The 24,892-nt window shown below is 51.1% G+C and overlaps 1 protein-coding gene across 2 annotated transcripts in view; it reads right to left on the bottom strand.

The window, feature by feature from the left end:
• Window positions 1-21,593, bottom strand: part of Scarb1 (scavenger receptor class B member 1) — a 67,735-nt gene extending 46,142 nt beyond the window's left edge. For both annotated transcript variants that reach the window (XM_057764621.1, XM_057764620.1), the window contains exon 1: window positions 21,267-21,593. In XM_057764621.1, coding sequence (XP_057620604.1) covers window positions 21,267-21,392 — 126 coding nt within the window. In that variant the 5' untranslated portion in view covers window positions 21,393-21,593. The remainder of the gene's footprint in view (window positions 1-21,266) is intronic.
• Window positions 21,594-24,892: the final 3,299 nt, after the last annotated feature.

Below are 24,892 nucleotides of genomic sequence, written 5' to 3'. Positions count from 1 at the left end.
GGAAGACATGGGAAGATGGTTCTGGAACCGGCCCAATGTCCCGGAGACATGCTGTTGAATGCGTACCGACTCTCTATTGACTTGGCTGATGGGAAACACGGCTGAGGAGAGAAGGGGAAGACCCAGGACCCATTTGGGTGCCCAATCCAAGGGTTACAAAATGCAGGAAGTGCGCACAGGTACCGGGGGCCAGGACAGGGAAGACGGGGAGGGCAGGGAGGGATTATCCTGGACATAAACATGTTTTTTTTGCAGGAAAGAACAAAAAGCCATGAACCAAAGTTACCTCTGTGCTTGGGACCCTGGGGGAGGGCAGAGTCCTGCCACCTTTGTCTTCCCAGATGGTCATTCCCCTCTGGGTTGGCTTCAAACTGACTATTAGCAGAGATGACCTTGAACTTCTAATCCTTCTGCCTCCACCCCTTAGGTGCTGAGACTTGATCATCACAGCAAATTAATGATTTTTCTCCTGTAGTTTATTTCCATAGTGGGGCTGTCTGGGCAAAAGGTACCCTGACATCCACACGCGTAGATGATACCTGGCCAGGCCAATGGCCCTGTGAAACCTCCCGATGGTGGTGAGGGGGTGACAGTGACACAGGCCTGTCATTCCAGCACTTGGGAAGCTGAGGCAGGAGGATTGCGAGTTTAAAGCCTGCCTAGGCTTCGGAGTGAATTTGAGGCCAGTATGAGTTGCATGGTGAGACTCTGTCTCAAAATAGGAACAAATCTCAAAATGGCTGGATTTAGGTTGGGTCCCAAATGCAATGACAGGTGAACTTTATAAGGAAGAGGAAGGGGCCAGGCCGTCTTTAATCCCAGCACTGGGAGGCAGAGGCAGGCGGATCTCTGTGAGTTCGAGGCCAGCCTGCCCTAAAGAGCAGTCAGGAATACACACAGATAACCTGTCTCGAAAAATTAAAAAGAGAGAGAGGAGGGGACTGGAGAGATGGCTCAGAGGATAAGAACATCAGTGTTCAACTCCCAACACCCACACGGCACCAACATGGCAACTCGCAACCATCTGCAACTCCAGGTCCAGGGGATCTGACGCCCTCTGGCCTCCATGGGCACCAAGCACATCACCATGCACATAAATTCATACAGTCTCACACACACACACACACACACACACACACACACACACACACCACTAGTAACTAAATCTTGAAGGGGAGGAGGGTTGCAGGGGAGCTCATGTGAAGATGGAGGCAGAGACAGGAACGTTGACTCCACCAGCTGAAGAGCTGTGAAAACCTCCAGGCGTGGAGAGGGCCACGGACCCCCAACACACAAGGTTCTCAGTTTAACCACAATTTTAGACCTAGGTAACTAGCACAGGCCTCTCTAGGGGGCCAAGGCACCAGCACTGGTGAGAAGACAGACACACTAGTCTCTTGGCCTCCAGCCCTTGGCAGGTCTTTCCCGCTGGCCTCTACTTGCCAATCAGGCTCCCATCCCAGGCAAGAGCTAGCCGCCCTAGAGCTCCACAGCCTTCAACACAGATCCTTGTTTGGACAAGCGTCTCTAGCCCAGGCTGGCCTCCCCCTCCCTAGGGTAGTGAAGTGGAGTGCCGGGATGGCAGGTGTGGAGCACCATGCAAACTTCACGGGACGCTGGGGATCGAACCCAGGGCCTTGGGTATGCAAGACAAGCACTCTACAAAGTGAGTCACAAGATCAGTCCAACATAAATTCTGAGTAAGTAGAGCCCAAGGCTCAGGTTAGGCTGTTAAAGTCCTTCAAACTCTCAGCGCCCTACTTACAAGTCAAAGAGGCTCAACAGGCTGGAGAGTTTGCTCAGGAGATACAAGTACTTGCTGTTCAAGCAAGAGGACCTGATAATGATCCCAGAACCATAAAAAAGACAAGCAAGCCTAGCCATATATAAGTCTATAACCCCAACATTTAATGCACTGGGGTGGGTGGAGAAAGGGGGGGTCCCTGAAGCTTGACAGACAGATAGTCTAACCAATCAGTAAGTGCCAGATTCAGTGAGAGACCCTGAGTCAAAAAATAAACTGGGCATGGGAGGTAGGATAGTGGCAGAATGCTCACCTAGGAAGCTCTGGGTTCAAACACCAACACCATCAAAATACGCACACACACATATAGTTTTGGGCCAGGTGTGGTCATACATGGCATTAATCTCAGCACTTAGTAGGCTCTGTAAGTTCGAGGCCAGATTGTCTACATAATACGAGTTTGTCTCAGAGTAACAAAACAAGCAAAGTGGAGAGTCATTGAGAAAACCCATCATGGACCTCTGGAATCCACATACACACCAATGCAGAAAATGCGCCCACATACACATGTGCACACATTCACAGATGAACACACACACACACAATGCTCACAGGCCCTCTTCAAAGCCACAGAGCTTCTAGAAGGCTAGTCGGTCACACAGCACTCGGAGAGGGTGAATGGCTGCTTGTGAAGCCTGCCTGCTAGTAGTGGGCAGCCAGTCACTTACCCAAACATCCCAAAGGCAGATCTGAAGCCACTCAATGTGGCAGAGTCCACGGAGTAGCAAGGAATTGGGAAAACCAGGGCGTCTGTCACCATGGGAACAGACGAAATCTGACAGACATTGAACAGGGAGTCCAGGCAACAGCCAGAAGCCAGGAATCAGATATGCACATGGCAACCCAGATAAGATAGTGATACCTAGCTGGGTGACTGGCTGGTACCTGAAGATGCCACCACCTCCCTGGACATTGCAGCTGGAGTTCACCCCGATGCTCAAATCCAACCAGCCTCCCCCCCACAATATATAAATAAATACATAAGCAAAATAAACATAAAAACCCCTGTTCTTGTGTGGTTTTTCTTGGGGACTCTTTCTATTCACGGCAGACAGGTGACCTCTGACCAAAGAGGTGTGATTCTCACCCATGCAGATGAGGGCAGCAACATATTTACTGGGGTCACTTTTTATAGGAGCATGGGGTGACTCAAAGCTTCTGTGTCACTTGTCCCTCCACCCCCAGCAAATGCGTACTCCTCAGGTATTCTGGGCATCCTCCTCGCTCCCACAGGAGCCAATCTTTTAAGGGTCTCAGCCACTAACCACAGAGACTCTGATCTCAACACGGCCATACAGTGTCCTAACCAAAGTGTTCCACATGGCGCGGAACCATGACCTCCAATCCACCCCAGCCGCAGGCCTCAAACGGGACTGTACTGGAGTTAGAACCCACAACAAGGTGGTAGGTTAAAGTGAAGCAATCGATTCGCCAGGTGGCCCTGATGCAATGTGGCTGGAGTCTACAGCAAAAAGAGCTAGGACAGAGACACCAAGGACGACCAGAGCACAGGGAGACAGGGACGAGGCAGGCTGCAAGCTAAAGGGGGTGGACCTTAGGAGACACGGTGGCAGCCATGGGCATCCAGCCTCCAGAACAGCCAGAAGGAAATGAGGGTTGCTCAAGTCACCCTTTCACTGTGGTGGCCTGGTAAAGTAAGTCACCTAACCGTGGTCAGAGTGGTGAGCCAACTGCTGGAGGTCACACAGCTGGCAGGAGGCTGAACCAAGCTTGGCCGCCAGACAAAGGACTCTAAACCCAAGCTCACCCACTGTAGTGTGGATGGACTCCCACTGTTGAAGCAGGTTGAAGGTCACATTCAAGAGCAAAGCTAGGAAGAGGATGAGCCACAGAGGAAGAGGCTGAGATCTGTGAGGACAGACAGGGTGGGAAAGAGAGGGGGACAAGAGAAGTGAGCATGTGTCCACACACCTCACAGCCTCAAGTGCCACCATCTACCTGCCACCAGCAAAGACGGGTACTGTGAAAGCAGACCCTCCATCCTAAGGATCTAGGATGCACAGCTATACGCTATTACACAGATGAACTTGAAAACAAGCCTAGTGAAAGAAGCCGTATCCAGGATATGAAGGAGGCCAGCCTTGGCGGTGCACATCTGAGGGCCTGGCATCCCAGAGACACAAGGACTGATACCAGTTCAAGTCGAGCCTGAGCTACGGAGTAAGGCTTGGTCTCAAAGCAGCAAACAACATCAGAAGCAGAACATCACAGTAAAATCAGAGCTTGTATACACTGGAGGAAAGATCAAAACCAGACTCAGTAGGGTCTGCAAGGATTCTACGAAAGGCAAGGGACACCCGAGGGCAGGGGCTCCCTCCGGCAGGGCCACAGGCTCTGTCTTTTGACCTGGGGCTCATTTAACTTGATGAATGTGTATTATGACCTTTGCTAGAACTACATCCTATTTCACAATAGTAAGAAACAAAGAGCAGGAGGCACGATGAGCGTTGGGAACAGAGAGGAGGAGGAAATCTCAAGGCCAGCGCCTGTCAGGACCCCAGCTACAACGGAGCAGCAGCTGAGATGGGCTCTCAGCCCAGGGAAGCCAGCGGAGCCTCTTGTGCCAGGAGGCCAGATGGGACCGGGGCCAGGGCTTAGGATTCCTGCAGGGCTCAGAGGCCAGGATGGGGTAAGTAGGACAAGAGGAGCCTTCCTGGGTCTCCAGTCCCAAAAGGCCAGCTCTGACACCCCGGGACTCCTATAGCCACAAGGATGGACATGACCCCTGGGCTGGCCCCAGTCTGGCCAGTGGAAGAATTAGCACTTCCTGAAGCATGGAGATGGGGCTAGGAAAACCAGGAGGCTAAAAGCAGGAGCTGGTGTAGGAAACCCTAACCCACCCAGGTTCTATCACCACCACCCCTCTGTTACCACCGCAGAGCCCAGCTGCTTGCCCAGCCAACACAGTGGACCCTCCCGTGCAGGGTCTGTGGGAAGAGCATCACAACCAGGGCACCCTGCCTAGACCCTGGCCAGCTCCTCAGCTCCTACAGAACAGAGATGGGAGGGGGTGACAAGAAAGGCTAGTGGCGCAACTGACAGGAGGAAGGGGACCCACACGGGACAAGCCTCTAAACTTAACTACAACCAAGTTGGGCCGGGCGGTGGTGGTGCACGCCTTTAATCCCAGCACTCGGGAGGCAGAGACAGGCGGATCTCTGTGAGTTCGAGACCAGCCTGGTCTACAAGAGCTAGTTCCAGGACAGACTCCAAAACCACAGAGAAACCCTGTCTCAAAAAAACCAAAAAAAAAAAAAAAAAAAAAAAACTACAACCAAGTTGGGCACGGTGGGCAAGCCTGCCACCCCAGCTACTAGGAAGGCTGAAGCAGGAGGACTGAAAGTTCAGGGTCAGCCTAGACTCCAAGAGTAAGTTCAAGGCTAGCCTGAGGAACTTAATGAAACTTTGTCTCAAAATAACAGGCAAATAAAGACACTTTGCTACAGAGCCTGAGTTCAGTCCCTGAGCTAACACGATGGAAGAAGAAGAAGAGGCGTGGCTCCCCAGGGATGTCCTCTGATCTCTGTATGGCCCTTCTATAAGCAAGCAGACTGCTGAGAGACAGCTCAGCAGTAAGAGTGTGTACTGCTCTTGCAAAGAACCCAAGTTCAGTTTCCAGCACCCTAGGCAGGCTCACTGTAACTCCCGCCCCAGGGGATCTGGCGCCCTCATGCGGCTTCCACAGGCATCTGAGTCCATGCACACATACCCATGCAGAGAGGCATAATTAAAAGGTTTTTTAAAAAATAAGTAAGTGTAAATGTCTTTTAAGGGGAAAAAAAAGGACTGGGCATTGTGGCACATCAGGCAGGAGACCCTGGGTTGAGTCCCCAGCCTGGCAGAAAATAAATAAGATAGGGGTTTCACAGGCAGGAGCCAGCCTGTTGCAGCAGGCTGCGGGCAAAGAGGCAATTGTCCTTGACCCTAACAGAGATCTACAGGCCAAGGGGTTTGGGGGAATGCCAGTGTGGCCGACTGTCCTGTATCAGCAATTTTTCTAAAACAATAATTTTTAAAAGAAGATGGGAGACTGGGCCAGAGCTGAGCGTACCCTGAAGAGGCAGCTGGCCATGGCGGAGCAAGGCTATTCTGCAAGGCAAAATCGAGCAACTTCAGAATCAGCCTGAGACATCACTAGCCTGGGCAAGCTATGACCAAGTCTCAGAGCGGCAAGCAGAGCAGGGTTCTGTCGCAAGCACAGACGACAGAGCCACCTGGGGTGTGTGTCAACATGGCAAGAGACACCAGCTTGTTAGTCTAGGTGTTTAACAAGCACGAGCTCCTCGCCCTCATAAAGTCAGGACAGAGTGAGAAGGCACAGAGATTGTAAGACGTTTGCCTGAAGTTACCCAGCAGGGTATTGGCAAAGCCAGAACTCAAATCTGAAACGCCAGCCTCCAAGGCCAACCCCAGACACTGTCTCTTACACGATATCGACAGTGAGCCTTCAGGAAGGCCCGCCTCATACCTCTCCTCCAGGCAGAGGGTGAGCATGTGGGTACCCAGAGGGCACAGCTCAGCTTAGGAAGGGACGCTAACAGAGGCCTCATCTCTGAGGCCCAGTTGCAGCTCCTATATTACCCCAGAAGGGTGGGGGCATGCTCCAAAGTCTGGGGCAAGAGCCAACAGCTGCTTTGTCGGTGGCCGGAGCTGACTCCTGAGACACATTGCAGAACATGCCCAGAGTGGATCAACGCCTCTGCACTGGAAGCCCATGCCTAGTGTAGTGAAGGTCACGGAGGCTCAGCTTCCTCCTCCCCACTCTCATCCTGGGACCCACCCTGAGCCTCAAGGGAGAGGTAGAAAGCTTGAACTTTGGCATACCCGGCCCTGATGTCTCTCCCACTTTATCAAAACACTCGTCCCACTCCTGCAACCGGATGGCAGCAAGGAGAAGGTAGGTGGGAGCGCAGGGACCCTGTCTGGAAGTCACCATAGAATAACCCGCTGGCCCTCGCCTACCAAGCTCCCTTCCCTCTCCCTAGGTCAGCATCGTACTTCCCCAGCTAGCCCGGAACTGGCAGTGTAGCCCACAACAGGCCAGCACTGGCTAACAACCATCCCCAAGGCCCTGAACAGGTCATGGCTTCCTCTGACCTTTGTTGTCCTTAAAGAGGGACTGGTGAGATGGCTCAGACATTAAAGCCCTTGCGGTCAGGCCTAATGACCTGAGTTCAACCCCTGGGCTCCACATGGTGGAAGAAGGAAACTGACCCTTGCGACTTGTTCTCTGATCTCTGCTCACGTGTGTGACACACACGTCCCCCCCCCCTACACACAAACAAACACATGTGACTTTAACAAAAGAAAAAGATAGGCCAGACCTGTTGGCACATGCCTATAATCCCAGGACTGGAAGCAGAGGCAGAAAGATTGCCAAAAGTTTGAGGCCAGCCTGGGCTACAGTGTGAGACCCTGTCTCAAATAATAACAACAATAATGATGATGATGATGATGATGATAAACTGGGCGTGGTGCCACACACCTTTCATCTCAGCGATCCAGAGACAGAGGCAGGCAGATCTCTGTGAGTTCAAACCAGGACTCTAGAGAAAGACTGTGTCTCAAACACCAAAAAATAATGATGATGATGAAATAACATAAAAGGGAAAGAGAGGAACCCACGTAGCTGCAGATTCAACAATCTAAGAGCTGTAAAATTGACCCTAATAAGCTGCCTCCCCCTCAAGAAAGGCTGTCCCAGGGCCAAAGAAAGCATCTCAGGTGCATATCCATGAGAGGCAGCAAGTAGAACCTAGGCACGATCAGGTGCTAACTAGGGGGCCACGGGTTTCTTCCCCACCTGGGCTACCTGACACCCTTGCCTCCTACTAACCCACGGGACATAGCTCCATCCAACCTGAGTTCTCCAAAGGCAGCTTCTCTTTCAGAGGACATCTTGAAGGACTTGATTCTCTTCTTCCACTACATAGGTACAGGATGAACACCTGTCAGCAGGTTTGGTGGCAAGAACCTTTAGTCAGTGAGCCCCCCCCCCCCCCCGTTTTTTTGGTTTTTCGAGACAGGGTTTCTCTGTGGTTTTGGAGCCTGTCCTGGAACTAGCTCTTGTAGACCAGGCTGGTCTCGAACTCAGAGAGCCCCCCCCCTTTTTTATACAGGATCTCATGTAGCCCAGACTGGTCTCGAATTCCCGATGTAGTCAGGATGCTCTAACTCCGATTCTCTTGTTCTAGCCTCTGGAGTGCGAGGATTACAGGTAAGCAATAGCAGCCCATTTATTTTTGTTCTTCAGGCCTGTGGGTCACACCTCCCCATATGTGGAGATAGAGATCACTAGCAAGAGAAGCAGTTGTTCCCAGCAGGAGAACCCTAGCCCCACAGGAGGAAGTGACCCTGCTTTGGCAATAAACCTGGACATACAGACTGCAGAGGAGTGCACGCGGCCCACTGCAAGTCAGAGCTACTGAAGAGCGTTCACTCCCAAAAGCTGTGCATGCTAAGTCGGCTCCCCAACTCCTGATCGCTCCTGCCCTTGGTTAAGACGGGTGTGATTTATTTACCCACCGCCCACAGCAGTCCTGATAACATATGTCTCTGAAGACTGGGTCTAATCCTCCTGGTCCACTGCCTTTGTGCTGTGACCAGAAAGCAGTCACTAGGGAAGGCCAGCTGCATAGACATGGGGTCCACCCTGACACAGACACCAGAGAGAAGTTGCTAGAGTCACGAGAAAGCACATTGAGACTCAGACCCTGAGTGGTCCTTGCCAGGGACTCAGGCCACTCGGTGTGGTTTGGGACATATGAACTCCAGCTCACAAAGTGGCCTCAGGAGGTGGTCCAGGGAGACAGAGGCACACCAAAGCCCCATGACTTACCCACAGCCCCCCAGAATGGAGCAGAGTCAGGCTGCAAGGCTTGAGATTTCAATAATAGCCCTGAGGTCCTCCCCCGCCTCAGCACAGTCCCAGCCCAGTCAGGTCACCACTGTGGAGTGAAGCCATGTACAAAACACATAAGATCTTCATCCTGGTAAGACATCAACCAAATGAATGAGATCACTGGAGGGTGAGCTCAGGGAAAGTCCCGCAAGGAACCTCAGGGGAGGTGGGGGAACTGGTGGCCAGGAAATGTCTTCAAAAAAATCCCACTTACAGGTGTGGGGTGTAGATTGGTGACAGAATACTTGCTGAGCAGGAGTGCGTCTCTGGGTCACTCCCAGGTCCCACAGAACACAAATACATGACACTATGAAACACAGGAGAGGAACTGAGTAAAAGAGCCAAGGGGAAAGCATTCGGACAGAAGGAACAGCACCTGAGGTTGGAAGAGAAGATGGGTGTGTGTGTGTGTGTGTCTGTAGAAGTCAGAATGCTGATTGGCCAGACGGGCAGAAGCCTGTGAAGAAGACTGATAGACCAGGGTGTGTGTGTACATCTCTCTGTGTGTATATGTGTATTTCTATGTGTAAGTCTGTGTATCTGTGTATGCGTCTGTGTGTGTGTCTGTGTGACTCTGTGTTTGTGTGTGTGTATATATGTCTGTGTGTATATCAGGGTATGTGTGTGTGTATGTGTCTGTGTGTATATTGGTATGTGTGTCTATGTGTCTTTTTGTTTGTGTGTATATGTCTGTTTGTATATCGGGGTATGAGTGTGTGTGTGTATGTGTCTGTGTGTATATCGGGGTATGTATGTATGTGCCTGTGTGTGTCTGTGTATCTCTGTGTTTGTGTGTATGTGTCTGTGTGTATATCGGGGTATGTGTGTGTATGTATGTGTTTGTGTGTGTGCATATGTGTCTATATGTATATTGGGGTATGTGTGCGTGTGTATGTGTCTGTGTGTATATCGGGGTGTGTGTGTGTATGTATGTATGTGTTTGTGTGTGTATATGTGTCTGTGTGTATATCGGGGTGTGTGTGTGTGTGTGTGTGTGTGTGTGTTGGCCAGAGGACAACCTCAGGTGTGGTTCCTTAGATGCTACCCACATGGATTTTTGAGATAGGGTTTCTCCTTGGCCTAGAGCTCCCCAGTTTAGCAGGGCTGTCCGGAGTCACTGAGCCCCAGAGATTCTCCTGTCTCTGCCTCCCCGGTGCTTAATTACCAGCTTTTTTGACCTGGGTTCTGGGGATCAGATTCACATCATCTCATCTGCCTGGAACCTGAAGTAGCTCTTTATACCACAGCACCTGTTTATTCTGAAGAGCAGTCTGTGGTATAAAGGACTGCTAGGCCTGCCATGGCAGGGCAGTGGCACCACGGTACCCATAGCTTGGCACGGGACCTCAGAGTGCCAAGAGTCCCAGGACACCTTGTGATTCGGCTTGTCCACTTTGGCTAAATATTTGGGAACCCCAGGCCCAGTGCCAGGCATTAGTTCCAACACTGGGGACAGAGAACAAACACCACAAAGGTCCTTGCCCTCCTGAGCTTAGGATTCCCATGGGGACAACGTGGCAGAAGGAAAAAGCCCAATATACAGGTACATGTCACAGCTAAACAGTATAGTGTCCTGAGCTAAAGAAAAAAGAGTCGGATGGGGTGGAGACCAGGGCCAGAGGGGCCTCAGTGTCAACATCAGGGGCCAATGTGGCCTTCTCAAGCACGTGCAACTTAAATGAACTTAAGAGGGCTCTCGACCAGGTGATGGTGGCGCACGTCTTTAATCCCAGCACTTGGGAGGCAGAGGCAGGTGGATCTCTGTGAGTTCGAGACCAGCCTGGTCTACAGAGCTAGTTCCAGGACAGGCTCCAAAGCCACAGAGAAACCCTGTCTCGAAAAAACAAAAAAACAAAAAAAAAAAAAAAAAGAGGGCTCTCGTTGGGACATGTCACAGGCCTAAGACCACAGACCTGGCCTATGCAGAGGCTAGGCAAGGAGGGTATCCAAAGGCAGGTTACTAGCAGGTTACGGGGGAAGGCTAGGCTGTCTCTGGCCATAGTACTGGGAGCTGGAGAGACCAGAGACGTTGGAAAGAAGTTCAAGAATCCAGATGAAAGGTGGCGGTGACAGTAGCCAGCCTCGGGAAAGGGACCCCAGGGCTCAAGTGTGGGAGGCAGAGAGAGCAAACAGCTGGCGGCCACAGTATGGAAGACCACAGGCCAAGCTAACCAGGAAGGTGAGGGGACAGGCCTGGAGATGAGGAGGGGTCAGGATAAGTTAAGACACCTGGCAAGCCAGAGTCCTCCTTTGAGGACAAGAGAAAGGTGAAGACCCAAGGGGGGTGGGGTGTAAGTCTGGGGTTGAGCACGGCTAGGCACAGAGCAGTGAGTTGGGCCTGGACATATTCCAACAGAGTGTGGCTGAGGCGAGGTGAAGACTCACCAACCATGAACATTCAGGAGTAAAAAAGGCCCCATCCCAGCAAGAACCAAAAAGTCATCAAGAAGCCCTACAACTAAAGCGGCCCAAGAGCCCTTCTAGAAGCTTCCAGGGAGGGTGGAAGGAACTTCATTAAAATGCCAGGAAGCAAGCAAGGATCAGGCCACTCCTGTTCCTTCCCCTCCCCAGGCAGCTGAATATCACAAAGCAGTAGAGGTGAGGAGGAGAGAGAAGAAAGTCCCAGGTCTGAGGAGGTCATGATTCCAAGAAGGCATAGAGCACCCCTGCCATCCAAGGCTTGGAGTGGAAATCACCCCTGAGCAGCAATGGAACCTCCTCAGCCCCTGAGACTCAGAGACAGGCTTAGCCAGGCTGAGCCAGGCCTGGTTTTTATTTCTGTTTACAGTTCAGCTGGGCCTGACCCTGCCCTAGGCCAGTGATGGCCAAGGCCACCTGTGAGGGAGGAAGAAGGAGAGGAAAGAGGTAAAAGGGCCACCTGTTCTGTTCTTGTTTTCCATTTTTATTGACTTTTCTTTTCTTTTTCTTTTCTTTTCTTCTTTTTTTCTTTTCTTTTCTTTTTTTTTTTTAAAGGCCTGTTACACTGTAGCCCAGGCTGGCCTAGAATTACCAATCCTCCTGCTTCAGCCTCCTCTCCTGTTTCTATTTTTGACAAAGTCCCTGGCTGAATCCTTCTCAAACTACATCTGATAACACTGGATCTAGAGCAAAAGGTCGGGGGCTTTTCAGCTGAACTCCCAGGTCCTAAAGTAAGCAGTGTCAAACATCCAGAAGCAACCCGGGGAGGGGCTCATGGTGGCCTGGAGCCTCTCTTTTTCTGGCCAGGGATGTCTGAACAATCCTCTGTACTCTAGAAGCCACAGAGAGCCAGAGCTGGCAGCCTGGGCCAAACCTCTTAGGAACCAACAAGCACCCAGGATAGGCTCTACAGAGAACCAAGTGGCCTCCCCAGAACCAGCTCCAGAGTCAGCTGCCGGGATCAAAGGCCAGTGCACAGGATTCCAGGTAGCTGAACTCCTGGAGTTGGTTTGAATCAGGGTGAGTCACTGTGGGAGGACAGTAAGGAGTCCATCCTTCCAGGAAGGGTCCCTGAGTCCTTCCAGGAATGAAAAAAGAAAGCCTGATTTCAATGCCAGGTAGCAGCACTTAACTACCGCACACGGTGACCACATAGTGACAATGACCCTTTTCTTCTTCGGCAGGGATGAGGTTGGGGCGCAGTGGCTTGCACCTGCTTGGCCACCACTCTGCCATGCATGGATGGATGTCCCCCGCCCCTCAGCACATGGGATCACGCATCGGCACATGTGTGCGTGTGTTTACGTGTGCCAGACAATGACCTGCATCCACACGTGGATGGGTTGCTGCTCATGGGGTACAGAGAAACACGCATATCCACATATGACAACCGGACCATATACCCAGCTGTATGGGTTAGCACACCTGAGGATGCCAGCGTGTGGACATTCGCCAACAGGTGCTTATAGCAACAGACACACGCACTAGAGACATGAGTACTAGTGGACCTACAAGGAGCCAGGAAGGAACAGAAACAAATGTCTGAAACTAAAAATAAGCCATCTATAGCCATAGCCGCAGCCCTGCAGGAAACTAAAATAGCTAGCTACTCACATGCCAGGGGGACCGGAAGCCAGGCAGCCGAAAAGAGGAAGAAAACAGAAGAAATCCCAGTACACCTAAGTGTCCCTACCCAGGGCCTGAAGAGCAGGGAATCTGCAGGGATACCCATCCTGACACTAAGTGCCCCAGACCCCACTGTGGGAGTGGCCCACAGTGGCCCAGGCAGACCTTAGCCCCAAGGTCATAGCGTGCCACAAGCTGGGGAAAGGCAGACTTTCCCACTTGAGTCCTCCTGAAGGATTATGAACCTGCAACCTTCTCTGGTAGCCATGGGACAAAGGCCTGGAATACACCCACTGGCCATGCATATAAATGGGAGACTAATCCATGAAAGCGGCTTTGGGCCTCTCCAGTCTAGGCTGGCTATTCAAAACTCATCTATCAGCAAAGGCTACGCCACCCAGAAGTTACAATCTATCAGCAGAGGCTACACCATCACAGGCTTTGAGCTCACTAAAAATCTTGGTTCTGTTACCTAAATCGTTGTGACCTAGAACAAGTTACTTTGTATCTATGTGCCCCTGCGTCTGTCTCATTGGATGAAGCAGAAGGCCATCTAGATACTAATAAACAACTTTGAGAAACAACAGACACTCCAGGTAACAAAGTGTCCACAATTTCTATCTGCCATCAGCACCACCTTCCAAGTGCCAGGCCAAGGAGCTCTGCCAAAGGTCACAAAACAACTCAGGGACAGTGTAGATATCCCAGGCTAGCCCAACTCCTTAGAGTTCCCTGGGGCTCCATAGGGAGTAGTGAGAGAAAGGGACAAAATCAAGGTGAGGAGGGGTAGACAGCCATCTGCTGGCATCCTAGTGCCTCAGCCCCTCCTCTGGTCAACTTCATGTTCAGGAAAAAGAAAGAACTGCACGGAAGGCTGGAGGGATGGTTCAGATGTTTTGTTTTGTTCTTGTTTGTTTGTTTGGTTTTTGTTTTTTGTTTTTTTTTGTTTTTGTTTTTTTTTTTGGTTTTTCGAGACAGGGTTTCTCTGTGGTTTTGGAGCCTGTCCTGGAACTAGCTCTTGTAGACCAGGCCGGCCTCGAACTCACAGAGATCCACCTGCCTCTGCCTCTCGAGTGCTGGGATAAAAGGCGTGCGCCACCACCGCCCGACTCGGGATGGCTCAGATGTTAAGGGCATGACCTGCTCTTGTAGAAGACCTGGGTTCGATTTTCAGAACCTACATGTCGGGGCACAACCGTCCGTTACTCCAGTTCAGGCTGCAGGACATGCCAGGGCCTTTGAAATGGGACTAAGTACAGTGGACTCAAACCAGGAGGATGGCCATGGGCTGGGAGTGGCTGAGTTGAGGGAGGGAAAGGGAGACATATTGAGTGGTGATCTTCAAGCTGCTGAGAGGAATTTGGGGTTCACTTGGAGAAAGATGGAGAATGTCAAAGGGTCTGAGCTTAGTTCTGTGTAGTAGTCTCACCTAGCTTTTCACAGGCAGCCAGAGGGACAACGTCCATCCTGCTCAGACCCTTTAGACCCCTGTACCTCTATGGCCCCCAGGCATGTACCGTTAAGATGTTTAAACCCAGCACTCGGGAGGCAGAGGCAGGTGGATCTCTGTGAGTTGGAGGCCGGCCTGATCTACAAGAGCTAGTTCCAGGACAGGCTCCAAAGCTACAGAGAAACCCTGTCTCGAAAAACAAAACAAAAAACAAACAAACAAACGAACAAAAAAGATATTGGTGAACCAGCTATGAGGCAGCAGGAAGCAGCAGACAGAAGCAAGCAGGGATGGACAGCCTGGGGCTTCTGCCTGCACCTAAGGGACAAATGAGATGAAGGAGGCACCAGCAGACGAATAGACCAAGCACTCAGGAGTGAGCTTGGAGTGAGCTCAACAGGAAAACCCCCTGAAGGACAGGACGGCGGAGGTGTCGCAACCATGGACATGGGAAAGATTACGTGACCCTGGGATGAAGGTGGTGGCCCCGAGGATGGGCAGCTGCATGCCAGCCTGGGTTCAAGGTGAAACGCCCTGGGTCTGGACACTATCACACACACTCCAGGAAAGTCACAGGGCAATTGCCACCTTCAGCTGGTTCCTTAATGGCAAGGACGTGCATTACCATGCCACCTGTGCGGGCCAGTTCTGTGTCACTTGACACAGGCTATTGTCATCTGAGAGGAGGAAACCTCAACTCAGAAGAATGCCTCTGTAAGATTGGGCTGGACACAAGCCTATAGAGCATTCTCTTAATTAGTGATTGATGTGGGAAGGCCCAGCCCATTGTGGGTGGGGCCACCCCGGGGCAGGTGGTCCTGGGTTCTCTAAGAACGCTGGCTGAGCAAGCTATGGGAAGAAAACTAGAAAGCAACACTCCTCCATGGCTTCTGCATCAGCTCCTGCCTCCAGGTTCCTGTCCTGTTTGCGTTCCTGCCCTGTCTTCCTTCAATAATCAACAATGATGTGGAAGTGTAAGACAAATACACTCTTTTCTCTCCAAGTTGCTTTGATCATGGTGTCTCATCACAGCTACCCTAACCCTAACTAAGACACTGCCTTGCTTGTTATTTTTAGTTAAATCCATAACTCTTGGACACATTCTATTTTTGTGTTTACAGAGGCCAGGTGGGTTGGTGCAGGCTTGTTACCTCAGCACTCAGGAAACTGAGGCAGGAGAATTTCAAATAAACCCTGGGTAACACAGCAAGACCTTGCCTCAAAGCACTAAGAACAAAATAGTACAATTGGGGCTGGTGAGGTGACTCCACAGGTAAAAGTGTTTGCTGCTAAACCTGAGGACTCGAGTTCAATCCCCGGGACCCACATAGTAGGAGGAGAGAACTGACTCCTGAAGGTTGTCCTCTGGCATGAACAGGCATGCTGAGGACAGCCCCTCCACTCACACACAAATAAATGCATGTATATATTTTACGAAAAGAGTCATGGTGGGTTGGAGAGATGGCTCAATGGTTAAGAGCACTGGCTGCTCTTCCAGAGGACCTGGGTTCAATTCCTATCTATCATCCACATGATGGCTCACAACCATCTATAAGTCCAGTTCCAGAGGATCTGATTCCCTGTTCTGGTCTCTGAGGGCACTGCACACACGCAGTACACAGATGAACACACAAGCAAACACCTATACACAAAAAATAAAACAAAAATGCACAAAGAATCATGGGTCCAGCATTATCTACTTCATGTGTCTGGTGTGAACTCTTCCATACCTTTTTCTAAATTGTTACTGAATTGCCATGAATCTGTTGAAAATATAGAAAACTGTTAGCTATTATTATTATTATTTATTATGTTTTTGCAGTACCGGGAATAATTAAACCCAGAGTTCTGCACATATGAGGTAAGTGTTCTATTACTGAGCTATATCCTCAGCTTTCTTTTTACCTTTCTATCTATCTATCTACCTAATCTATCTATCTATCTTATCTATCTAATCTATCTTCTATCTATCTATCTATCATCTATCTATCTATATCTCTATCTATCTTATCTATCTTCTTTCTATCTATCTACCTAATCTATCTATCTATCTTATCTATCTAATCTATCTTCTATCTATCTATCTATCTATCATCTATCTATGTCTATCTATCTATATCTCTATCTATCTTATCTATCTTCTATCTATCTATCTATCTATCTATCTATCTATCTATCTATCTATCTAGAGGCAGGGTCTCTCTATGTATCTCTGGCTGTCCAGGAACTCAGGAATCTGCCTGCCTCTGCCTTCTGAACTGGATTAAAAGTGTATACCAATGTGCCTAGCTTATGCTTTATTTAAAGATGGGGTCTCACTGTTTGAATTTCTTGTACAGCCTAGGCTGGCTCTGAACTCCCTGTGCAGCCCAGGGCCAGCTTTAAATTTATATTCCTTCTGCTTCAGCCTCCAAGTAGCTGGGATGACAGGCAAGAGGCTGGGGCAGGGGACTTTAACAGGAACAGAGATTTTCCTCCATCATTCATGTGTTTTCTTTCTTTTTCTTTTTTTTTTTTTTTTTTGGTTTTTCGAGACAGGGTTTCTCTGTGGTTTTGGAGCCTGTCCTGGAACTAGCTCTTGTAGACCAGGCTGGACTTGAACTCACAGAGATTCGCCTGCCTCTGCCTCCCGAGTGCTGGGATTAAAGGCGTGCGCCACCAACACCCGGCTTCTTTCTTTTTCTTTTTGTTTAAGACAGGGTCTCTCTGTGTAATCCCGGCAGTCCTGGAACTCACTCTGTAGTCCAGGCTGACCTCGAACTCACAGAGATCTGCCCATCTCTGCCTCCCGAGTGATGAGATTAAAGGCGTGCGTCACCACCAACTGGCCCATGTGTTTTTGTAACCTGGCCCTTCTTACTTCTTTTTTGCCTCTGCCCAGCAGCTCACTGTACAGAGTGGGCTCTTGCCTATGTCCTGCTCCCAGCGGAGGGTAAAACAAGCATGGACACTTGAGGTCCCTCCCAGTCCACCACAGGCCATGCTCGATAACTAGCTCCCTGACCTTTGCTATGGCCCAATCCCTTATCTGTAGAAAGGAAGAATTCCGCAGCCTGGGCTTGTTTCACAACACTGTGGCTGGGTTCAAACCAGAAAGAAAGAATCAAGCAGGCTCGCAGCACATTTCCAAATGCGCTTGTAATCTCCCTTGTAATCTGCTAATCCCTCGGAGGAGCAAACCAGATCAGGCCCCAGTCTCGTTGAGAAAGCCCAGCTCCCAAGTGATGGATGGGCCCCAGCTAGCACATGGCACAGTGGGCATGCACCCCTAAGCTCTGGAAACCAGTCACCTACGTGGACATCACATTCCTGCCCAACCTCGTGGAACTGAAGATATGAATCAAAGCCACCGGAAAGCCAAAGAGAGTGAAGAAAGAGGAAATAAGGGGAAGTGAGTGGTCCCCCAGCTTGTCAGGGAGAGGAAGAATGAAATGACATTGAAATGGGTCCACAGGCTAAGAATCACACTGTGCAAGGGTCTGTGGGCTCACACAGGAGGGTATGTGTTTTCTGTAGCCTGGGACAAAGGAAGTAGCCAGTCAACAGAGGAACAGGTAAACAAAGGACTACCACACAGTGTGTGTGGGGGGGGTAGACTGGCATGTTCTGCCTGTCATGCAGAAACCTTTGAACAGGACTGGAAAGATAGCTCAGTGGGTCAAGAGCTTCCTAGAGGATCTCAGTTCTGATTCCCAGAATCCAAACAAAAGCTGAACACCTAGCCAGGTGTGGCCAAGTGTGGCGCACGCCTTCAGTCCCAGCACTCGGGTTGCATAGGTAGGTGGATCCCTGAATTTGAAGCCAGCCTGGTCTGCAGAGCAAATTTCAGGACAGCCAGGGCTACACAGAGAAACTCTGTCTCAAACAAACAAAAGTAACAAAGCTGAGCACAGCAGTATAGGTTGGGAAGCCCAGCACTGGGGCAGGTGGAGCAGGTAGATCCCAGGGACTCACGGCCAGTGTCTAGCTGAGAAGGTACACCCCACATCCAAATGAGAGAGCCTATCTCAAAAAATAAGGGGGAGACCAATTGAGGAAGACATCCAGCATCGACCTCTAGCCTCTATTTGTGTGGCAAGCCCAGCCCCCCACCACACACACACACACACACACACACACACACACTTCTAGCACTAACACAGAACAGAAAAACCATACTACTTAAGCCAGGCATGAGTGGTGCACATTTTTAACCCCAGCATTCAAATGTAGCCATATGTGGATCTCAATGAGTTTGAGGCCAACCTGAGCTACATAACTGAGACCATGACTCAAAAATAAATAAATAAATATTAAAAAAAAAAAAAAAGAAGGAAGAAAGGCATATGCTATCCAGTTCAGGTTTTGTAAAGATGGCCATCAGAATTGGCCAGGTGGCTCCATGGGCAAAGTGCTTGCTGGGCAAACAGGACATGAGTTTAAAGCCGCAGCACCACATTAAATGTTGGGTATAGTTGAGAGTACCTGGAATCCCCAGGCTATAGGAAGGCAGAGACAGGAGGACGGCTGGGGTTTGCTGGCCGTCTACTGGCTCATACACACACACACACACACGTGGGCACACACACAAACGATTGTATATACATATATTGAAAAGTCTAAAAAGATACTATGCCTATGATAATAACATCAGAAGAAATTTCTCCGTGTGTATTGTAAGCCAAGGTCTGTTACCTGCTGGGTAACGGCTCTGCCACTGAGCTATACCCCATCCTGATTTTTTTCTTTATAATTTATTTTTAATTTTATGACACTGGTGTTGCCTACATGTATGTCTATGTGAGGGTGTCGGATCCCCTGGAACTGGAGTTACAGATAGTTGTGAGTTCCCATGTGCCTGTGTGAGGGTGTCGGGTCCCCTGGAACTGGAGTTACAGATAGTTGTGAGTTCCCATGTGGGTGCTCGGAATTGAACCCAGGTCCTCTGGAAGAGCACCACAAGCGATGGGTGGGTGCTGGCAGGTGATTCTATCTACGATGGTTGGAACATTAGGAGTTTCTTTTGGGTGGTCTGTTCCTGGGTGGTACCTGGGTGATCTCAGTTTGTGGTCTTTCTTGGAACCAGGGGTAAACTACTGAAACTCAGGCCTCTTTTGAGCTTGTTAAGGCTGTGTCCTACGTGAGCCACCTCTCCAGCCCTGTTTTGTTTTGTTTTTTTCTTAAACAACCAAGTATTCCTGCCTTTTATACATCAACTTCTTTAAAAAAAAAAAAAGCATAAAACATGAAAATTCAAAAACAAGGCTTCCATTCAAGTCGCAAAGAACGAAAGTGGCCAAAGCCAACTCCGGGGTCCCTCCCTGCTCCCCTCCGCCCCCACCCTCCTGCCAGCCACTGAAGTGAGCTTTCTTCTCCCACAGGAGGTCGGCTACACTCCAGCCAGGGCGTCTAAGAAGCCGCTGTCTGGGGCTAGGCGTGTCTTCCTGTCTTCCTTCCTTCACGCCACTCAGCCCCCAACCAATCGCCTTTGGGATTTTCACACGTAGGGTGCTGGAAGCCGCTCACTCAAACTTAAAGCCCCAAGCTTCTAGCTGTAGGACAACTCCGCCAAACACGGTTTTCCTTCTGAAAGCCCGGGGCAGATGCCCCCCCCCACGCGCCCCACTGACCTGACAGGCATGTGCAGTCCCAGTGCTAACACGTTAACACCCCACCACCCCCACCCCGGCAGACATCCTTAGTCTCTGTGCCAACCTAGTAAAGAAAACACTCCTGAAGGGAGCCTGGGAACCCAATAAAGAAAACACTCCTGAAGGGAGATTTCCCCCCTCACCCCCAAAGAGGAGGAGCAGGGGTCACCTACTTGCTCCACCCACAGCAAGCCGGGTGAGGAGCAGGAAGGCAGCCCACGTGCTAGGTATGACACAGGGTCTGGTCTTGGCGTTGCCGAAACCACTGGCTGCTTCTGAGGCAAGGCTGTCACCGCTACTTTGCTAGTTCTGATGCTCCAACGAAAAAGGGATTCCCTCTACCCCAGTATACAGCAACCCCTGGGACCCTGGGACTTCTTTGCCACCAGCCCCAAGGATCTTCAGGTACAAGGGTTGAAAATCCAAAGCACTAGAAATGACAGTCTGGCCAAGAGAACTCAGAACTGCCCACCAGAACTCCAGGAAAGCCACCTGTAGCTCCATCTGGAAGGCCAGCCAAGTCCTGGGAGGTGGCAGCCAGGCCTACGAAGGAGCAGCCTTCATTCATTCCCTCCTTCATTCACCCACGACGGGGCACAGTCCACGAAGCCATTCTTAAATTCCCAGTAAACAAACCCGCTAAGAAGATGTCAAACAACTCACGGAACAAGAGCCCCATCTATATCCCAGGTCCAGTTCTAACTGGATGTTCCCTAAAGGCCAGCCTCGGTTTCCCCTTCCGGGGTAGCCCAGTGTCTCAAAAACACCCTTAGCTGGAGTGTAATAACACGATAATCTCCAGGACTTAATGAGCTCCGGACTCATTCGGAGGACACAGGCTCCCAGGGCAGAGTCTGTGACTTGCCGGCACCGCCCGCCTAATATATAGGTCCCCGGTTGAAAGGGCAACGAAACCTAAGGCTCATTGAGATCAAGAGGGAGGCCGGGCTGCCTGCCCTCACAGACCTGGGTACTGTCTGTCTCTGCCAGAGCGTGGGGGAAGAAAGCTGCTTAACTCTTCAGGCTGGCAGGCAGCGTGGGGGCGAGCCAGGGCATCGCTGGGGCATCTAGGCGGGAGGAGCCAGGCAGAGCGCCCACTGAGACCTGGGCGTCCGAGGGAGCCTTCCTTACAGAGATAATACAAGGGACACCAGCTGCCCACTGCCCTGACGGAGGTCACTAGGTACAGTCACCAGCCGGGATGTATAGAAGGGCTGGTGGTCAGGGCAGCAGCAATCGAAACTCAGAAACAACCAGGCCACACTTCTGCTCCAGTAAGAAGGGTCAGGCCCCTGGGACGCTGGTGACTCAGACCTCCAAGCCTCGGGGTGAATCTGGGCCTCCCTGGTGGTGGGAAGGTGGGAAGCGCCACTGTCCCACCCTGCGTCCCGCTTCCCCGAAGGACGCATCACTCACCTTCAACACCTCCTGCTTCATGAGCGAGGGCACCACGAGGATCATGACAACGCCAAGCGCTGCGCACAGCACCCCCAGGACTCCCAGCCCCACCGCCACCCAGCGCGCCCTGGCGCTGCCGCCCATGTCCGCGTGCGCGGCCCGGGCTCGCGGGGCTCAGGGCCTGAAGGGGACAGCGACAGAGATGACGGAGGCCACAGAAATGACTGAAGCCGAGGCTCACGCTTCAGCAAGGTGAGTCCCAGTCCGTGGCCAGAGCAGCAGTAGCCCTGCAGGTGGCCAGAGGCTTTATGCGCCATGGCCCGGGCAGCCCGCCCCCTCGCGCCGCGCGGGATTCCGGAGGGGGATGGGGGTGGGCGGGGAGTGGGCGGTGCTCTGGTGGCGAGTTATGGGCGTGGCCTCCATCTGAAGGGCCCCTCCGAGTGGCGCAGCTCTCTGAACCAGCGCACCGTAGACCAGGATCCCTGCTCTCTTGTGCTTCCTAGTCTTTCGCTTGTCAAAGTGGGAACCGACGCGCTCTCCACAGAGCGCAGAAGCCCTTGACGCCGTCTGCACTGGCTACCCCCACTCCGGCGCTGCTATCTCTTCTTTTCCCCCCCGACTCGTGCGAATGCCTCCGGCTCCAGCATCCGCTGCCTTGCCTCAGTTGCAGTCATCTGGGCCCTGCCTTCAGGCCACTTACGCTCTCCACTCCGAATACCGGGTCCCTCCCGACCTTTGTACACCCTCCGTTCCGTGTCTGTCCCTGCTTTTGCACGCTAGCCACTCGGAATTCCGCGTCTCTAGGGACATTTGCACATCCTCAACTCAGAATTCCAGGTCCTAGATTCCCACTGGCCCTGACTCCGTCCAGGAAGGTATTCTGGGGTCTTATCAGGCAGAGATGCCTTGCCTGACCACTATGCTCCCTGGTGACTCTTCCTTATCACCCAGTGCCACCAGCTCAGTTGCGCTCTGTTGGGCGGGTTTTTTTTTTTTTTTTTTTTTTTGTCTTGTCATAAACCCCACTCAGGATACCAGCAATGCGCGGTTAGCTCATGCGCAGCACTCAGCCAGAGCCTCAAACCCGAAGTTTCTCAACATGTGGGTCGCGACCCCTTAGGGAGCTCTAAGACCATCGAAAATATCAGATATTTACATTATGATTCATAACGGTAGTAAAATGACAGTTATGAAGTCGCAAAGAATAGTTTTACGGTTGGGAGGCACCACGACATGAGACTGTATGAAAGGGTCGAAGCGTTAGGAAGGCTCAGAACAATTGCCTTAATCCTAACATCTCTGCGTTACTGCCAAGAAAACTGAGGCACAGGGCAACTTACTCAGTGAGGTCAAGACTGCGTCCCACTCAGGACACAAAGGGTGGATAATCACAGCTGAGAAAACCCAGTCCCACACATGTAGAGTGTCATCACCTCCCTCTGGCAACCTCTTACAGACTAGATCCCTGGCTCCCTCAAGTGTGCTGCTGCCCAGTAAAACTCATGGGCCACTCCGGCTCTCGTTAAATCCCAGAAGGGCTCCTCTTGGGAACCACCTTCAGCAAAATGTCCTGAGTATCTGGTAAATTCTGGAGAGATGGTCAAGCATATTTCCAGCCCAGACCTCCTTCAGGGGCATGGATTGGGAACAGGCGCAGAGGAACGTGGATTGTAGCAACTCCCCGCCTCCCCCCAGAGCCCCGAGACCCCGCTGCACCTAAGGAAGCGATCAGAACTGTTCTCCTCAGGCTGCGCTCGGTTGAGAGTTTTTTAAGTCACTGGTAACTGGCCAGCCTCTGCATAGATTGTGCAGGTATGACCACAGTTGCCGGTCCCAGGCCCCGCCCACTTCTGCCCCTGTGTCCACTGGACTCCCAGCTTCCTGTCTGCTTTCTGTGTCTATGTGTGTGCATGTTTGTGGATGCCCTGAATGTGCCATTTGGGACAGAATATCCTATGGGGAACTGGCTGGCCATCCAGCCCCAAGGATCTTCCCTCCTAATTCCCCCCCCCCAGCACTGAAACTACCAGCATTGTTTGTTTGTCTTAGATTTATTTATTTTATGTGTGCAAGTGTCTTTCCTGCATGTACATCTGTGTACCATATGCATGCCTGGTGCCCTCAGAGGTCAGAAGAGGGCACTGGCTCTCCTGGAACTGTAATTATGGGTGCTTGTGGGCTGTCATGTGGGTGCTGGGAACTGAACCCAGACCTTCTCTGCAAGTGCTCTTAACCACTGAGCCATCTCTTCAGTCCCATGTGTTTTATTTGAATAGGGCTGCTGGGGATCAATCTCAGATCATCAGGTTCGTTGTGGCAAATGCTCTATCAACATCACCAGTTCCCCAGCTCTCTCCAGCTTACTCTAATCTTTACACTTGCCGTTCTTGATGCTACACAACTGTTTCTCTAGATTCTTCTGTGGCTGACTCTTTCTCTCCTCAAGCCAAAGCCTACTCATCCAAGATGGCTTTATGTCTAATCTGTTGAAAATGGGAGTCCTTACAGGCATGGTAGTGCATTCCTGTAATCCCAGCACTTGGGAAGTAAAAGTGGGAGAAGCAGGAGTTCGAGACCAGCCTTGGCTACACAAGAAGTTTAAGGACAGCCTGGGCTACATAAAAACCTGTCCCAAAAAAAGTCAAAGAAAGGATCTGGTGAGGTGTCTCACAACCATCCTTAACTCCAACTCCAAGGGTTCTGACCTCTCTGGCCTCCTTAGACACCTGAACCCATGTACACAAATGCACACAGAGACATAATTAAAAATAAAATAAACCTTAAAAATAAGATGTCCTTGAGTCCCTTGAGGTCTTCAGCATCCTTAAGCTTGGGGTTGTTTCATTTCTGATGACGCTGGTGTTTCCTGGGAGTCTGCCAGTCAACGGGAAGCTCAGCTCTGCCAGGTCCCAACATCCCCCCTCCCTGATACCCACTTGCCTTGACCAGCTCACGCAGTTCAAATTGTCTCCAAGTCTTCAAGGTCCAAATCTACGTGATGCTTACTTCAGAGAGCCCAAGGCCAGGGCCAGGGACATGCTACACTATAGTTGGATGACACACAGAGAGAGCGGACATTAAAGGATGGGCAGCACATGTGACCAGATCCTGGCCTTGCTGAGGGAAGTCAGGGAGACAACACAGGATGGCCTAGGATGGGAGAGGATGGTCGATTCCAGGAGGCCTGCAGTGGAGGCCCGAGGCCCCCCAAGAAAAGACCTGTTCTAGTTTACTTTTTTTCTTTTTCTTTTTGTTTTTTTGTTTTGCTTTGTTTTTCAAGACAGGGTATCTCTGTAGCTTTGGAACCTCTCCTGGAACTCTCTCTGTAGACCAGGATGGCCTCAAACTCACAGAGATCTGCCTGCCTCAGCCTCCTGAGTGCTGGGATTAAAGGCGTGCACCACCACCGCCACTCAGTCCTAGTTTACTTTCTATTGTTGTAATAAAACACAGACCAAGGACTTGGGGGAAGAAACAATTTGTCTTGGCTTACAGCTCACAGTTCATCCTTAGGGGAAGCCAAGGCAGGAACTCGGGACAGGAACCTGGAGCAGGAACTGATGCAGAGACCATGGAGGGGTGCTGCTTCCTGGTTTGCTCCTCGTGGCTTGCTCAGTTTACTTTCTTGTCCAGGACCACCCACC

Source organism: Chionomys nivalis, chromosome 3 (genome assembly GCF_950005125.1).
Source record: "Chionomys nivalis chromosome 3, mChiNiv1.1, whole genome shotgun sequence".
Lineage (NCBI taxonomy): Eukaryota > Metazoa > Chordata > Mammalia > Rodentia > Cricetidae > Chionomys > Chionomys nivalis.
The sequence above is the reverse complement of the archived record's forward strand: the minus strand, read 5'-3'. Positions and strand labels throughout refer to the sequence as shown.